This window comes from Lissotriton vulgaris, chromosome 10 (assembly GCF_964263255.1).
Source record: "Lissotriton vulgaris chromosome 10, aLisVul1.2, whole genome shotgun sequence".
NCBI lineage: Eukaryota > Metazoa > Chordata > Amphibia > Caudata > Salamandridae > Lissotriton > Lissotriton vulgaris.
The window spans coordinates 834,991,548-835,010,124 of NC_141698.1; the positions used below are offsets into that span (position 1 = coordinate 834,991,548).

The 18,577-nt window shown below is 46.2% G+C and overlaps 1 protein-coding gene across 1 annotated transcript in view; it reads right to left on the reverse strand.

Annotated features, from left to right (window-relative positions):
• Positions 1-4,234: 4,234 nt before the first annotated feature.
• Positions 4,235-18,577, reverse strand: part of LOC147688859 (protein QNR-71-like) — a 48,312-nt gene continuing 33,969 nt past the window's right edge. Inside the window, exons 6-11 of the mRNA XM_086939831.1 lie at positions 17,373-17,978; positions 8,258-8,386; positions 6,596-6,695; positions 4,958-5,166; positions 4,656-4,746; positions 4,235-4,569 (exon numbers count right to left, since the gene is read on the reverse strand). Of these exons, the coding sequence (XP_086795957.1) occupies positions 4,419-4,569; positions 4,656-4,746; positions 4,958-5,166; positions 6,596-6,695; positions 8,258-8,386; positions 17,373-17,978 (1,286 nt within the window). The 3' untranslated portion in view covers positions 4,235-4,418. The remainder of the gene's footprint in view (positions 4,570-4,655; positions 4,747-4,957; positions 5,167-6,595; positions 6,696-8,257; positions 8,387-17,372; positions 17,979-18,577) is intronic.

Consider the following 18,577-nt stretch of genomic DNA (forward strand, 5'->3'; position numbering starts at 1 on the left):
TTCATGTTCTTATTCATTGGAGCAGACGATTGTTACTCGGGTGAGTAGTCGCTCACCGGCTTGCATCACAGCTCTATATTGTTCATGGACTCTAGGTATACACCGTCAGGGTACACACCATAACTTGATCACTGTCTCTTGCATGCCACTGGTCTCCCAACACCGGGATCGCAATGGGTTTATGTCCCATCTGCTCACCGTGCACCGTTTCTCATGTGTATGGTTTGCCCTCTTACAGGGGGATCTATGCGAGGGTGTCGGTCCCTTTTGCATTCCTTACTCATCTCTTTTCAAAGATACGAGTCATGGGTTCCTACCCAGTCAGTTCTACCCTTTTACATCATGCAAAGGTTACAGTCCTTTTGCATTAGTGCAGGTTCTTACCCAAATATTCCTTTCATTGTTTGGAATAGGTCATGAGTACCTACTCATATGTGCAGTTTATCACAGTTACTTTACTTCAGTGCACAACATATTTTTCCACACAAAGTTTGTCCTCATATTGAAATGTTTATGGGGAGTATTACCAGTTGTGTACAACACATCTATCCCAAGAGATTAGTCATGGACTTACACCCAAGCATTCTTCAAGTTTACATATTTACCTTAAGTCTTTCCCCCATTTGAGTGCATTTCATGCTGTCATTGACAATTAAGTTCAGTTTATATTGCTATATTTGCACTGTTATCTTTGTATTACATTCTTGTAATTATAATGGCATTTTGATTAGGAATCATCTTATTTTTCCTCATCTTTCTTAAAGTCTTTTCTTTGAGGGTTTCTCCTCGTGTCTTTTGGATTCTGAGCTTTCCTCTGCTTTTGTCGTGTTTTCTTCCTATGCGTTCATCACAGCCGGTAGCCCTGTGTTTTGCTAGTTTTCAGCCTCCATTCTTTCCTGTTCTGGCCAGTGGGTGTGCTTTGGGACACTCTTGTGTTTCCTTTCCTTCTCCGACACTGTTGCTTTTTCTTCTTTTCTGTTGTGTATAGAAGGGAGGATGGCATCTATGTTTGGTTTCCTTTCATCGGCTTCTTGATTTCCCTCTTGTTGCTCTTTCGATTGTTTTGCTCTTTTATGGTTGCTCACTGTTCGTTTTTACTTTTGTATAATCATTTTGCTTTCACTTGCTCAGGTTCTCCTCTTCTGTTTCTAGCTTTTTGTTTTCCTGTACAAGAAAGGGTGATCGGTTATATCCTGCTAATGTCAATGCAATTCTACCACCAGTGGAATGTGATGATGCTGTCAGAATGTTGGGGATCTGTCCAAGAAGTCAGTTGATTGGGCTGAGCTGCCTGCTCATGGTGGGATCTTGTCTACTTATGGTCTCCCTGTGAATTTGTACCATCTTCAACAAAACCTCCTTGAATCATCTGAACTGAATGGACTTGATCACTGCAGACTTAACCTCCAGACAGCTTCGGCAACAAAGCAGGTTTTATCAGGGAAGGAAAGACTTCTGCAATCCTAGAGATTCTCATGTCCATGAACTTCTTAACTCCTCTACCACAACTACATTTTATTAAGACCATGAATGAGCATTCCAACGGGATTTTGAACTCTTTGCAAAAAAACCCCCACCCAAATTTTAATATCAAGCTGGCTTATCAAAGGGAGCCATTTAAAACACTGCATGTCTATGTTGGGACCATGATTTACTTCTGGGCCCACACCCAGAGGCCTGGTGCCCCCCCACCCTAGGGAACCCTCCCTCACTGACAACACATGCAACCTCTGAATCATCCTGGACTGCAAACTCAAAATGGACTGTCAAATAAACGCAGTCACCTCCGGTTTCCACACCCTCTGTCTCCTACAAAAGATCTTCAACTGGATTCCCCTGGAACACAGGAAAACCATCACCCACACCAGCAGCAGCCTGGACTACAGCAATGCACTCTACACAAACAAGAAACTCACCCACAAACTCCAGAACACCTCCCCCAGACAGGTCCTCAAACTACTGCGCCACTGCCACATCACCAAACACCTGCGGACACTATACTGGCTCCCCAATGAGAAGAGAATCATTATCAAACCTCAACCACTCCCACAAAGCCCTCCACAACACTGTACCCGCATACTTGAACCACCACCTCTCGTTCCATGCACCCCAAAGATCCCTACCCTCAGCCCAGCTGTCCCTTGCCACAGTACCACACATCAAGAAGACCAGAACAGGAGGTCTCTTTCCTTACGTATCCAAGGCATGGAAGTCAAGTCAAGTCATAAAATTTGTATAGTGCACTACATACCCAGAGGGTTTCAAGGCGCTTAGGAAGGGGAGGAGGATTATTTGTCAAATATCCACGTTTTAAGCTGCTTTCTGAACGCTAGGTGATTCTGGGTGAGGTGAAGGTAAGCGGGGAGTGAGTTCCATGTTTTGGCAGCCAGGTATGAAAAGGATCTGCCTCCCATGGTGGTCTTGTTGATGCGAGGTACAGTGGCGAAGGCTTGGCTGGAAGAGCGAAGTTGGCGGGAGAGGGTGTAGAAGGACAGTCGAGAGTTGAGGCAATCTGGTCCGATGTCGTAGAGTGATTTGTGTGCGTGGGTAAGCAGTCGGAAAGTGATCCTCTTATTGACGGGTAGCCAGTGGAGGTCTTTAAGGTGACCAGAGATGTGTTCGTTGCGTGGGATGTCTAGTATGAGCCTGGCTGAGGCGTTTTGGATTCGTTGTAGTTTCTTCTGGAGTTTAGCGGTGGTGCCTGCGTAGAGGGTGTTTCCGTAGTCCAGTCGGCTCGTGACTAGAGCGTGGGTGACTGTTTTCCTTGTTTCGGAGGGGATCCAGCGAAATGTTTTTCTGAGCATGCGAAGAATGTTAAAGCAGGAAGAGGATACGGCGTTGACTTGTCTGTTCATGGAGAGTGAAGAATCCAGGATGACGCCAAGGTTCCGTGCGTGGTCTGTCGGGATGGGTGCTTTTCCGAGGGCTTCCGGCCACCAGGAGTCGTCCCATGCAGAGGGGGATGTACCTAAGATGAGGACTTCTGTTTTGTCTGAATTCAGTTTCAGACGGCTTTGTTTCATCCATTCGGCGACTTCTTTCATTCCTTCGTGTAGGTTAGTTTTGGCGGTGCTGGGGTCCTTGGTGAGAGAAAGGATCAGTTGAGTGTCGTCCGCGTAAGAGATGATGTTGAGGTTGTGTTGGCGGGCGATGGCCGCGAGGGGGCTCATGTATACGTTGAAGAGGGTGGGACTGAGTGAGGATCCTTGAGGTACGCCGCAGATGATTTCAGAGGCCTCGGACTTGAATGGTGGGAGGCGGACTCCCCAAGTTCCTGAGGGACCTCAAGACCTGGATCTTTGATGAATCACCGGGAACATCCAGGAGCTGCGCACCCCTCTCCCCCCCCTCCCCCCCCCCCCCCCCCTCAGCATCTTGAGACCCTTTGGTTGAGTCGTTGTGCTTTATAAACCATTGATTGAGGTCATACACAAGTCAATCATTCACTTCAAGGCAGTCATTAGGGCTTAGACTAATCACACAGCTACATCCTGGCACTTGTCATTCCATTATTCCTAAAAAACGTTCCCTACCACTGTAAAAAAGAAAATGTAACTGCTTGATTCTTGCAGGCTTCATCCACCCATTAGTGGTGTCACTAGGACCCCAGTCCCCACCCCCAGCTATGTGAAGTATCTTCCCCTGCTAGACCAGCAGTGATAAGTGCCTCCAAACTAGGCAGAAGAGCTTTTAAGAGGTAGAGGGGACCCCCCCCCCCCCCCACCTCCACAGCCTTGCAAAAGGCCTAGCCAGAAGCAGATACATGTACATCTTTGTTTTTAGGGACTCTGCCTGTAAACACAGGCGAGCCACACCCCAGAGTTAACTTCCCAATAAAGACATCCAGGCTTTCAAGGAGCGCACACTACAAGGCATCAACGTCAAAGGACTAGACGGACCGGTTTTAAAAACCATGCCTTCAACCACGAGGTAGCAGCCACTATGTTATGTCACCATCATGGAATCAAAGGAGACGTACACTAAATAGTTAACGTGAAAACTGGTGCATCATCGCTCGACATTAGCTTTATTGCAAGTTGACGGGTTGTATTGCTCTATACGTATGTAGGCTACTCCGCACGCTGACAGTTACAGCGTCATGACTTCCTGCCAACAGTCGAGGCACAATCCCCCACAGCTGTAAGCACTCACACCAAATGACCTTTCCACAGCTTTTCACTCATACCCATTTCCACTATGGACACAAATTCAAGACAAAAAAAATAACCAAGACTTTAAGAAAAGGTTTTACTTTGAACCTTATGAACATTTAGTTCTCAGAGCACCAATTAAGAGTATTTGTAGTGCAAGTGCTATAGATGCAGGCTGGTTAAGCAGCTTTTGTTTCATGCCAAGCCTGAATTACAGTGCTTCAGTCTGTCCCTCGGTGCTGCAAGTGTAGAATGTCTCCAGGTCTTTTATATGATTCCATCTTTGCCCTTCAGCAGGGGGCGGCTCTCGTTCTTCCGGTTTATGAAGACAGCCTTCATGTTGCTGAAATGCACCCCAAGGCCCTCACCGGGCATGTTGTCACCAGCACTTTCAATGGGTTTGTATTGTTTGTATCGCCTGCAAGTAGAAAGGCACTTTTAATACCACAAATTACCCAGAAACCACACTGCCAAACGCTGTGAACGTAGATAAGCAACACTTACTTGATCAGAAGGACAGCTACTACTGCAACCAGAACCACCAAGATGGCTAGAGTCAATAGAGCAGCCGTCGCTGTTCGTGCGCTTCCAGACCCTGAGACAGAATTACATTAGACATTAGTTCAATGCGGCAGTCACCCAGCTATTCCACTCCATACTATTCACTAATGAGGTTATTCAAGGAGGCAAAGCCCTCCTCAACCCCCACCTCTCAATAAGGCTGCACCTTTCATCACATGGAAGCCCAGCCACCACCGCCCACACTAGTCAAGAATACAAGGAGATTAGTCATCTGGAGCACTCACCATTCTGCACAGACACCATTATACCTCCAAGGACCTGGCTCGCATCATCACTTAAGGTAACATTCATGCAGTAGGTTCCAGGTGCGCTGAATGACCGATGCAGAGTCAGCAGACACTCGTCGGTGGTGGGGGCTACCTGGTCACATACTGTTCCCTGAGGCACCATACACGTGGAGTCCGAAATGACAGTGCAGGCATCCTTGGGAATGCTGAAAAAATATAAGCAAAAATTAAGCATTTGCAATGCAATAGGTCTCGCATTTGCGAGCGTTTAAGCGATTGGCATTGTAAGTGACAATGCCTTTTTATCCATTTTGCTAATCAACACAAATATAAAGCATTGTCATTTACAAAGCCAATAGCTCAAACTCTTGTAATAGCCATACCTATTGAAATAAGCAGCTGCCATTGTCCCGGGCTGCTCAGAAAGCATGTTATGCCTGCAGTAGGAGAAACTCATTAAAGAAATGAGTGCTTACAGACTAAGACATACCACGTAACAATTGGATTAAAAAGGGCAAGTCCTCATGGGAGGTTACAAATAGACGAGGAGGTACGAAGGAGGGACTAACAAGCTTATTAAGGAATCAGAAGCCAGCATTTACAAAGGTCCATGAGAAATATGGCTGGAGCCAAAACAACAAAAGTGTGCCTTCTTAAGAGAAGAGCAAGGATGAAGAATCAAATTTGATTCTTTAGAAAGCCCTCCCTCACCAACCTGGTTGGTGACATGCTTCATCAGGCCCCACCAGGAAGGTTGAGTACCTCCTCATTGTGCTTCAACACCAGAATTACTGCGGAACTGATTGGTAATTGTCTGAGTGGCAAGTGCAAGTGACTGAAGGGAGTTTAAGTGTCTGGGTTGTGACCCAAAATAATTGTATTCGTCGGCCCACCAGGCACGGACAAAAACAATGTGAGCGATGTATGCACTGGATAGATTGTTCAGCAATGTCTCACTGAACAATCTATCCAGCACATACATCGCTCACTGTTTTTATCCGTGCCTGGTGGGCCGATGAATAAAATATTTTTTGGAGACAACCTAGACATTTTTAAGCTCACTTCAGTCACTTGCCACTCAGAATTACCAACCAGTTCTGCAGTAATTCTGGCGTCCAAAGCACACCGGGAGGTACTGGACCTTCCTGGTGGGACCTGATGATGAAGCAGGTCACCGACCAAGTTGGTGAGTGAGGGCTTTCTAAAGAACCAAATTTGATTCTTCATCCTTGCTCTTCTCCTAAGGTACACTCTTGTTTTGACTACATCTAGGGGACCAAGAATGATCCTTAAAAAAGTCCCTCACTTGTTTATTTAAATATGGTTGGAGCTTTAATTCCATACTCCAATACAGCATGCAGCAGGCTGCCCAGGCTGGACCTAAATACAACCCTGAATTATAAGTGCTCACTATGTTCTCAATAGTTCTGAATGAGGAACCGCAATCTGCGACATACATCAGGATAAACACTCAGACATGCAGCCACACTGCCAAGTCACTCCATTAGCAACCAAAAAGGTACCTAAATGGGCCAGACCACCAGTCCAAGCAGGTAGCTGGTCTCTTGCCCAGGGCAGATGAGGCAGGATTAAGGTACAGGACTCTACCCAGAGCAGGTTTGAATCAGTACATACCTGCCTTGGCAGCGTACAATGAAGACAATATTAGAGTCAACCAGTGCTGTGGCCATCTCCGCTCCAGTACTTTGAAGGATATTCATTTCCAGAATTCCCTCTAAAACAGAAACAAGACAGTCATGAGCCGACACTACGGGCCCATGCATCAGAATTCCAGCACCCCTGAAGACAATCCTACAGATGCCTAAACAAGGCATGTGGTACAGTTTAATGCAAGCCACAGTAAGGCCAACAATGAAAGGACGATTGTAAGGTCAGGGTCTCTTGCTGAACAGAGGGAGGTAAATCTCTGGTTGCATTGCTGATGGAGCCCCTTTATAGGCCCCCCCCCCCCACCAATGAGATTCACTATTCCGTGGATTTTGGTATGCCTATGCCCAGTACAAGTACACTGCCAGGTCTTCACCACCGGCTTAGCTGTGTCCACGTTAACATTGTGTGGGTATCAGGGATAAAAACGTAACACCCATTTCACTCATGTCCCACTCTCATATTCTGTGGAAAGCTTCCATCGTAGTGCCTGCGCTTCACCAAGGTCTGAAATGAGACCTTCATTCAAGTTTCCCTTTAATTGCTACCATCCAGTACAACGTGCAAGCATGTACCGTATCCAAATTGTGTACCACCACAATTTCACCCACCTTACTTTTGATTGGCAGGTAGAATTATTTTGTAACAGGTGTTACATGTAAAATAGTGAGAAGGTCGCTAGTCTATTCTACATCTTTAGAAAACAAGATGTGCATAAAAACAGTTGAATACACTCCAATGTAAATATGATAGTTGCGCCATTTCGAACACTTTATCATGCAGAAATGGGGTAGAAAATTATGGAGGGCTACTTCGTGACATACAAATTATGCAGCCTTTGAAATTATGCAGCCTTTGAAGAACACATTCAAAGTAGTCTATCAGCATCAACAGGTGGACTATACAGACCTGGCAGCATTAGCCTGAAGTTCTAAACATGCAGAACATTTGATTTACCCTCCATGTCCTGGCAGGTGTCTCAGACACTCCTAAGACCAAAACTGACAATGATTTCAGATACCAAAGGCTGCATACCAAAATCTTGTTGCTGGGTGGTGCTGCTGGGTGGGGTGGTGGGGAACATGTGAAAAGATAAAAACCTATCAGTGACAAGTCAAACAGTGACTAATAACAGGGCAAACAAGGAGGTAATGAGGCAAAGAATGCTTTTAGTGAATGTGCATAGCCCACCTTTGCCAAGGACACAAATATATCGTTCAAGCACTAGGCAATCTACTCCCCTTCAGGCCTCAATGGGAAGGGTCAGAATTCACCCTTACTCAGTTTACCAACCTAAAAAAGCTGTGGTTTGGATGGCCAATTGATAACTTAATATAAATTCAGTTTATATTAGACCAGTAAACCTAGACTAAAGTTAAAGAAATTAAAGCAGTCAGTACAACTTTAAGTCTTTCTTCCCAAGGTGCAGAATGGTCCATCTAAGAGTCCAGTTTATATTCTATAGCCAATGAAAGACTAGTGACTGCTTAGGGCAGCTCTCCAAGGTCTTCTAGTAGCACCATACCGGCCTTATGTAAACGGATCAGTGAATACTCTTGCTTGCAGCAGCATGCCGCGCTCCTCTAGTCTCAAAGTGCAACCATTACCCGCAAGGTCTAGAAGTCGTACCTACAATGGTGATGTTGCTGGAATAATACCCATATCTGTAGATGACGCATTCAACAGCAGGAGTTGAAGGACTGGAGGTTCCAGCTGGTGCAGTCACGACTCTCTCGGGGTTGACCACTTCAAAGAGTTCTAAAATAAAGAGAAAAGCATGCTACCATCATCAACACAGGCAAGTGAGGCTCTTCCATAGAAAAGCATGTATCAACAAAATCGCCAAATACCACCTCCTGTATACAGATCTGAACGTTCAATAGGAGATGTTTGCAAAACAACCCTCCAAAGTGCAAGGAAAGGAATTCTCCCTACAAAAAATGTACTCGACACCCGAGATCGAAGTATAAGCAAATACTCACTCAAATGAGCATTAGCTTCCAAGAGGGTTCAGTTTATTGCCCAAGTGATCACCCCAGGACACCCAATCCCACCATCCGAGCCCCACCCACTGGTAGGACTCAGTACAGGATAGCACAGCACTTACATTTCACCAGTCCACTTTGCTTCTAGAGGGCATGATATGTCCTTAAAGTCAGTTACAAGAACATAACACATACCCTTATGAATGCGTTTATGCCCAATGGCAGACAAAGTAGTCATCACCCTGAACTGTATCCACAGTGGCATTCGCCATTTCACACTTCTAGCCGAGGGATGCCAGTCACCCAGAGCAACAGGTGAGCAGCCCATTTAAGTTACCAGTATTAGAGCTGTGTGGACCCACCAATGGCAATAGAGAAGCAAATCTCTGGTGAAACACAATGGTAGGCTATCACCAATAGTCAAATGCCAATAATAGTGGTGGAATAAAGTACTATATAGGTAATCCACAGCATGACCCAGCAGCCACGAGTTTAATGCTTTGTTCCTAAGGTAACCCTAAGATACAGGTGTGGCTTCTTTGGTGTCATCGGTCATGTTAGATTCCAGCTTCAATCGGTAAACTAGGCACATTCTGGGGAGAGAATTCCCTACACTGCATGGATAGCAGCACCTACTGTTGGCAATGTAATAACACAGGGTACACAAACACTACTGTCCCTCAAATGTTACAAGTACCAGTTTGTAGATATTTCAAATCTTGGTCTTTAGTGCAATGCTTGGTTATATATTGCACTAAGGTATGCTAATGCCATAAGGAGACTGGCTTCGACACTTGGCAGAACAGTGTTGCATTTACACCACACATGCTCTCCTACAGAAGCATCAATAGGTGAGTTAGGGTAGCAGGTTACTCTTATGGGACATTCCCGATAAACTCGTCAAAAATCAGCCTCCCGTGAGGTCTGTTCACACCTAGTGCCCCAGTGGTTTGCTTTACCCATCACACCACATGGAGTAGAATTAAGTGGCTCATCGGCCAAAGATTTAATCGAAGGTGAATGGGACTAAGCTGCCCCAGTGCAGTATCCTTCCTCATTCAGGAATCTCAACGGGTCAGGAGGGAGAGGGGGTGGGAGGGGGGGGGGGGGGGGGGGGGGGGGGAGTAGCTCAGAGGCGCTGAACAAGGACCCAATTAGAAACCCTGGTGATGAGGCTTATAGGACAAGGAGAAAGGTAAGGCGTTTTGAACACATTGAAAAAAGGACCATTGAATGGTTATCAGCCTAATGAACTGCTCAGCAAGTTTTACGAAAGTGACAAAGTCAGGAGCCCAGTAAGTTTAGAAGGCAAGCTCTTTAGGAGCTGGCCTTCCCAGGATCAGTCAGTCCTGCAATTTCCAAAGCAGAGAGAATTCCAGGTCTTGGCCGCTAAGTAGGAGAAGGATCTTCCCCCCCATGGTGGATCTTTGGATGCGTGGAATTGCGGCGAGGGCTTGATTGGACGATCGAAGTTGGCAGGTGGGGGTGTAAAAAGGACAGGCGTGTGTTGAGGTATTCGGGTCCTAGTTCGTAGAGGGCTTTGTGAGCGTGGGTGAGGAGACGGAACGTTATTCTCTTGTTGACGGGGAGCCAGTGGAGGTCTTTCAGGTGACCGGAAATGTGAGCTTGGCGGGGGACGTCTAGGATGAGTCTTGCTGAGGCGTTTTGGATGCGTTGGAGTTTTTTCTGTAGTTTGGCTGTGGTTCCGGCGTAAAGGGTGTTTCCGAAGTTGTCGGCTTGTGACCAGTGCATGGGTGATAGTCTTTCTTGTTTCGGTGGGGATCCAACGGAAGATTTTTTTTGAGCATACGTAGGAGGTTGATTGATGGAGACGGCGTTGACTTGTCTGGTCATCGAGAGGGAGGAGTCCAGGATGAAGCCCAGGTTACGTGCGTGATCCGTTGGTATGGGTGTGGTTCCCAGGGTCGGTGGCCACCATGAGTCGTCCCATGCAGAGAGGGATGATCCTAAGATGAGGACTTCCGTTTTGTCCGAGTTCAGTTTTAAACCGCTGTTCTTCATCCACTCAGCTACTTTCATCCCTTCGTGTAGGTAGGTTTTGGCGGCGGAGAGGATCAGCTGGGTGTCGTCTGCGTAGGAGATGATGTTGAGGTTGTGTTGGTGCGTGATGGATGCGAGGGGGACTCATGTATATGTTGAAGAGGGTGGGACTGAGTGATGATCCTTGTGGTACGCCTCAGATGACTTCGGTGGCCTCTGATCTAAAAGGGGGGAGGCAGACTCTAGGTTCTTCCGGCGAGGAACGAGATGATCCAGTCCAGTGCTTTTCCTTGTATTCCGATGTTGCTGAGGCGTTGTATAAGGGTGCTATGACAGACTGTGTCGAAGGCTGCAGAGAGGTCAAGTAGGATGAGGGCAGCTGTTTCTCCGTTGTCCAGTAGAGTACGAATGTCGTCTAATGCTGCGATGAGGGCAGTTTCGCTGCTGTGTTTGGCTCGGAAGCCAGACTGTGAAGGGTCGAGGGATTTGTTGGATTCGAGGAAGGCAGCGAGCTGACTGTTGACGGCTTTCTCAATGACTTTGGCAGGGAATGGGAGGAGCGAAATGGGGCGGTAGTTCTTAAGTTCAGTGGGGTCTGCTGTGGGTTTCTTCAGGAGGGCGCTGAGTTCGGCATGTTTCCAGCTTTCCGGGAAGGTAGCTGAGTTGAGAAAGCAGTTGATGACTTCTTGAAGATGGGGTGCGATAATGGAGTTTGCTTTGTTGAAAATGTGGTGGGGAAATGGGTCGGTTGGTGATCCTGAGTGGATGGTGTTCATCAGGCGGATGGCGTCTTCAGTGGTAATTGGGTTCCAGGCGTAAAGGTTGTTGGAGGGGGGTTTTAGTTCGGAGGTGGGTGGGGTGGACTTGTCTCCAAAGCTGTTATGTATGTCTGCGATTTTGTTGTGGAAGAACGAGGCTAGAGAGTTGCAGAGGTCTTGGGAGGGAGTGATGTCGTTGGTGCCGGCGGTGGGGTTTGTAAACTCTTTGACGATGTTGAATAGTTCCTTGCTGTTGTGGGCGTTGTTGTAGAGTCGATCCTTGAATGCGGATTTCTTGGTGGATCGGATCAGTTGGTGGTGTTTGCGGGTGGCGTTCTTGAAGGTGGCCAGGTTGTCAGTGGTTGGGTTTTTAAGCCAGGCTTTTTCGAGGGTGCGACAGATCTTCTTGAATTTCTTAAGGTCATCATTGAACCAGGGGGCTTTTTTGCTGCCTTGCTTCATTTGATGGTTTTTCAAGGGTGCTAATTCGTCTGCGCTGTGGGTGATCCATTGTGTGAGGTTGGTGGCTGCTTGGTTTGGGTCCGATGATTTGGCAGGAGGATTTTGGTGGAGCGATGTGAAGAGCTGGTCGGTGGTAATTTTGTTCCAGTTTGAGGGGAATTGGTTGTGGGACGTAGTCTTTGTAGTTGAAGTGAACGCAGCTGTGGTCCGTCCAATGGAGAGCTGTGATGTGATTGAAGGAGATGTGCTTGCTGGAGGTGAAGATTGGGTCGTGTGTGTCCGGCATAGTGGGTGGTGGTGTCAAGTTGTTTGAGTCAGAGATTGGCGAGGTTGTCCAGAAGGGTGGTGGTGTTGCGGTCGTTGTTCTTTTCCAGGTCGAAGTTAAGGACTCCCAGTAGAATGTAGTCCTCGGAGGGGAGGGCGTGTGGGCTGATGAATTCAGTGATGTCTCACCTGCAGTCTTCAGTGTGGCACTGTCGCGGGGCAGCAATCAGCCCCCCCCCCCTCCCTTTCAAGGAGTCCCGACGCAGGTACCGCCCAGGGCTGTCTTTGGTCCATCTACACCACTGCAGCTTGGACCGACCATTGGCACCACTGAACCAAACAAACAGCTTACCACAACTGAGGAGATTTGTCCCAACTCCAGTAACTCAAAGTGCTCCAAGTAAAAGGTTTAACGAAATAAACTGCAGCAGCTCACTCCTACATACAAACCACCTATATTGTGCAGTTAGATGCATTCATGCTCAATATCAAGAAACCTTAGCATCAGGTCAGGTTGAAGAAGTTTGCTATATAGAAGAGCTGGTCAACAGTTAAGACATGTACAGTGCTTCTGGATAATCTGTAAGTGTAGGAAAGTGCTCCTTTTTGTATAGTTGGCCCCCCCACTTTTTTCTCCACATGCTGTTATGACTGATAGTACACTGAATCTGCTGTCCAGACCCTTGTGCCCACCCCTAAAACTTGTATGAGACGTTTTAATCCCCAAATTGGCAAATACTTCACCCCCTTCTAAGTCCCTAGTATATGGTACCTGTGATACCCAAGGCTGCAGCACGGTTTTGTAACACCTTTGGTGACCAAAGTAAACTATTGTCAGCAGGCCTGTCATTGCAGACTGTTGGAGCAGTGCAAACAGAACTAGACTGGCCTTACTATGTGGGGTACATACACGGTCTTTAATATATGTAAGGACCCCTTAAGGCAGCGCTCCTCAGCCCAAGAGGCTGGATGCAGTACATTAAAGGGGAGGACACAAGAGCACGCCTATATGTCCCTATAGTGGTGTCAACCATTTGAAACTACTGTAAGTGTTAGCGGTCCATTGAAATTGGGATGCCAATTGGGCACTTGATTGGCAGTTCTATTATGGCACCTCTAAAATAAGGTATTTCATACCAAGCAGGACATATCACTCCTGACAATTATGCTTTGGGTGACACCACCTTTGAAGTTGCCCACCTGGTTGTCCTCAGCTGTACTGTGTTCAGACTAATCAGCACGTGCTTTCCCACATCTGCTGTCAAGAAAGAATTCCGACCTCCTGCCAGGAAGTGCAATCACTCCCAGAAGTCAGACAAGACTTGGAAGGTTATACCTCCCTCCTCCCAAGCAGGCTAGTGGCACAACAAGGAAGTGATCTTCAAAGGCTGCACTGCCTCGAAATGCATCAGGGTGGCCCCTCAGTGGAAGACAGCCTTCACCATGCCCCAGGTACATTTGCCCCTGGGCAAAGCTTCAAAGGAGCCATGGAACAGTCATACCTCCAGTATGGCTGGCCACACCAAGGAGGGCAGCCTGTTCTATACACCTAAAATCGAATTCTGCCATCATTAGGAAGGATGAATTAGTGAGTTCTGGGTAGAAAAGTTGACCTACACCACTGGATGTGGTCACCTCTGGCAGATTAGCTGCAGCTTAGCTTCTAGTTCCCACACCGCTAAATGTAGACAGGTGGTCAAGTGCATTGTGGAATCAGTCTTGCCTGCATCAAAGTTTCATGCCAATAGGTTACTTCCCTGGACCCTGTGAAGTTCCCGAAAATTTGCTGAGCTTTCACTAGCCAAGGATAGTTATCAAATCTGGGAACCATCCCACACACTGCAGCATCATAAGCAGTAAAAAATAAAATACTGACTTGTGGCCTGGTCCTGGGGCCTACCTCACCGTAACTAAGGGTTCCAAATAACAGTATCTGCCAGTGACTGATTTTCACTCAGTAACATTGTGGCCGATGGAAAAATCAACAACTCTATGCGTTTTACAGCATTGTTTGAATTCGGCTTCAAAAATCTACAACTCCTGTTATATGGATGCTATTCAGTTCATTCTGGTGTTTAAAGAAGATCAGACAATTTTTTATAAATTCGTGTCAGATTGAGTTGTGCCAATTACTTCTATTCCATGTTGGTACTCTGAAATGCTTAACACATGTTACTCCTGTAAAGCCAGACTGCCTTTTGAAACTCTAATAAATCCTTAGCTCACTCCTAGGAATCAAAGGAGCATCTTTGGGGTATTGTAATATAACACAAGGCTCCATTGCCTTACCACTTTCCTACAGTAGCTATGTGAACTCTACATATTTTCCGTGGTGTAAGCATCAGGCAGTGAGAAAAATAAGAAATCTCAAATGGCCATAAAATATTGAACCAGGTCAGCCTATATAGCCAAACTCATTACTCCCCAGATTAACGCTTTGTGATCTGAGTTGTAATGCTCGTGTTGAGAAAAAGAAAAAAAAAAAAATCAAGTGGAAGTTTTGGCTGACAATATACATACTAAAAACATTATGGAATATTTGTTATGGCCTCAGTTTCCATCCGAGTAGTAAACGGTCCATAATTAAAAATTTAGACCCCCCCCAAAAAATGCATTTATGCACAGTCCTCATCAAGAGTAGGGCCAGTGGACACTAACAGAGCACCCTATACCAGACCGCATCCGATACCTGAGGAATAAATAGATTGTAGCAGTTTCTACAGGTTTATTGGCCAACCAGGGTCAAAGGACAAACCAGCTTGAACGGTTTATGGTATAGGAAAGGAATCTGGCATGGTGGAAATGCCAATGACAGCAGCACCACAAATTGACACTTCAAACTACCAGCTCCCCTAATCGCTTGTTTGAACATACTACCATCCATCACCCCTCCAGGCCCTATTCTCAGTTTGGCAATGTGTCAACTAGAGGATAACCAGGGCTCACTTTGTTCCAGTCTGTACAAGGAACAGAGACCAGGGGTTGAAAGGCAAGGACCCTGGTATCAGCTGCACAAGCTGGAAAAGTGGTTACACAGGGAGTGGGCTAGTAGTTATAGCAAGATGGTTCATTAGATACTTACACAGGGTTTCTGGATCCTGTGGCAATTCTGAACAGTAAAAATATATCTAGCAGGGGGAAGAAGAAGGACAACACTTCTTAGCAGGGGGGGGGGGGGCAGTAGTGGCTGCTATGTAGTGGGGGGTGGTAAATGAAGAAAAAAACGAACTTCTCAATACGGTCTGCTTCCTCTCCATCCTCTGGTGGAGTCCAGGAGCAGGAAGGAAGTAGGAACTAGGAAGCACCCAGAATCTTAGCCAAACAATGCTGTGCTACAGCAGCATTGTGATTGGTCTGAGCCCAGTGGTTCAGGAGGCTGGGAATGTTCTCCACCCAGGTTGTGTATTACAGCTGGTGGAGAGCATGCAAATGGTGCCGGATTGTTTGGCCGACCCAGAGCGCCTGTCATGCGCAGTTAAGAGTGGCACCACTCCTCCCCCTGTTCCCATGGCGTCCAGCCCCGTCAGCCCAACCAGGATCAGAAGATGATAATGTTATTGCATTTCCTTTTTGAACTGCACAGACGAGTGGGGCGGCGCTCCCACACCTTTGTGGAGGGGGGGGGGGGTGCAAGGACAACCCTTCTTAGAAAAATTGGATGTGGTAGAGAGGCAAGTTGGACATTCTACGACTTTCTCAAACTAAAGGAGGGGTTATGTGACCACACATGGAAATTGTATTCATGAAAGGTAGACCACATGCGGTTACGCGGACACATTCTTTGTGGCTTCATAGCAACCGCCTTCCTTCTCCTCAAACTTAATTTCATGGTGAGGTGGAAAGGAGGATAGGGCATACAGCCAACAGAAAATGGTGCAAGCATTTGAAATCGTTAAGGTCAAGGGGTGCTACAAGGGACTGGTTTAAAACAGATTTCAAATCATTAAAGAGTTGTACATATGTAACACACTCTTACCGGAAGTGTTCCAGATGGAAACCGGAAGTGCACCAACTTACTGTCGTTTGATACTTTGGTATTATTGGAACCATAGTTCTATATATTATATGCCATGTTGCTTTAGGATAGGCAAATGCCATATATGTGTCTTAAAAGTTTTTCCTGCATAAAAAACACCGTCCTGATGATGGTCTATCTGACGACTGCTACTTAGACCGAAACGTCGACACTCCATCATCTCCTGTTTTGTTGCTCTGCCACCAATTCACAACCCTTCTTTATTAATTAATTTTGGTTGTGTCTTTAAATACCTGGAGTTGATGTTTTCAGTTATGAACTGTAGTGTGAATTTGATTGATCTCTGTTCATGACTTTATTTTATTTGTATTTGTCTCCCTACTTCTGTTGCAGTAAAGAAAAATTTGTTGAACATTGAATACGATTCTTGCTCTATATGTTCCTTTCGCCTTCCACCAGTATATTTGTTACAGTTGAAACAAGACGGTTATCCTGTGGATACATAAGAGTGTGTTACATATGTACAACTCTTTAATGATTTGAAATCTGTTTTAAACCAGTCCCTTGTAGCACCCCTTGACCTTAACTACTTTGTGCCCAAGCCTACAAGGGTTTATTGGGTTTCCCCTGCCTTTAACAGCATTTGAAATCAGCAGGCTGTGCTGTAATTGGGGGGGAAAATGCTAATCAACATAGCAGGGGTAGAGATGGAGTTAGAGAAAGTTAATTGAATAGATCACAGACAGAAATCAGCTGGAAGAGTGAAGAGAAGAATAGTTCAAGTAGGTGTATTGTAGGCCTCTACATTAAGAGAGACTTTATTAGCGGAGATTCCCGATTTATGCACAAAACAAATCTTTCATTATTGGGTGGACCGCACGCAAATATCCTCAAAGAGAAGGGCCAGCATGCCATGCAAGTAGCAGCACAGATAACCTGGCATGGTGCATGTCACATTCAGGACAGCTACACGAGCTGCTATCTAAATAGACGTCCTGCTCCTGAAATGCTATACAGCGCACACCTTTATGGACAAACATCGGACACCCCTGGACTTGCAGCAAACCGGATGAGGACTGAAATAAGAGGATGTATCATGACTAAAGAATTACCCTGGGCAAGTCACATCTCTTCACACCTGCAACAAGTGGGAGCTCAAGTTGCACGGGGGCTATCTTGACTAACTGCAGCAAGTAATAACTGTTCAAAATTAATTCCTTTTTCTGTAAAACCCTGCACAAATAACATTTAAGCTGAAATTACATTTGGCAACGCTGAATTCTGTGAATACAACCTACCTTCCAGCTCTAGGGAGGATATATTGACAGTGGATGGCACAGGCCCAGAAGTGGTTAATGGTGGCCCAGTAGTGGTTGGCATAGCAGTGGTTGGTGGTGGCCCAGTAGTGGTTGTCGCAGTAGTGATTGGTGGTGGCCCAGTAGTGGTTGTCGCAGTAGTGGTTAACGGTGGCCCAGTAGTGGCTGTCATAGTGGTTGGTGGTGGGCCAGTAGTGGTTGTCGCAGTAGTGGTTAATGGTGGCCCAGTAGTGGTTGGCATAGCAGTGGTTGGTGGTGGCCCAGTAGTGGTTGTCGCAGTAGTGGTTGGAGGCGGCACAGTAGTGGTAGTCACAGGCACACATGGTCCTGGAACAGCAGCTTTGATGGTCAAGTTAAGGCTGAAATTCCCTGGAAGGGTGTAGGTGTGCATTGTAAGAGGACTATTGGAATCAAATGTCCCACTGCCATCTCCAAAGTTCCAGTCATAAGATATAGCCGAAGCATTCAGGTAATGGCTCGGGTCATTGATGTACACAGTGAATGATATCGGCGAGTCCTTAATAAATATGTTGTCTGTTGCATTACGATCATTCTTCTGAGAGAGACTCACATGGAAAGGAATTTTGTCTGTAACAGAAGAAAACAATGACAAAGTTTGGTTTGATCCAGAGCTAACTTGAAGTAGCAGTTAACTAGCATGGATTAGGAGTTAAAACCAAGCACAACTACTAGCAAAACCCGTGGCAGGCCGTTTCAGATTGTTTCACTGCAAGCATTAGCCACATAAAACGCGAACAAATTAGTCGTTGAATTTACATTGTAAAAGGGAACTTTGCTAGTGCTTTCTGGGAAGCAGACAAGCTTAGAACATGTTGAGGCCTATTAATACAGCCATCACACTAAAATAGTACTACTATTGGCTATGACTCAATTTGCTTTCTGCATTGCCCTGGTGTAGTACTAGAGTTGTGCAAACCTCTGCGTTTCCTCCCTGAATCCATTGAAGACACTTACCTTCCATATTACGAAACTAGTGAGCTTGACCAGACAAGTTACAAAGTCGGGGAAAAAAACTCTAGTCACACAGTGGTGGCAGCCACAAAGAAAGCGGTGGGACGGGTGAAGGGAGCATGGGTGTTTACATTTATTTAATAAGGATCTTACCTTAAGCGGCCAGCCACCTCCCACCTCGGCGTTCTTCCTGGTCTCATCAGGCACTGGGGCAG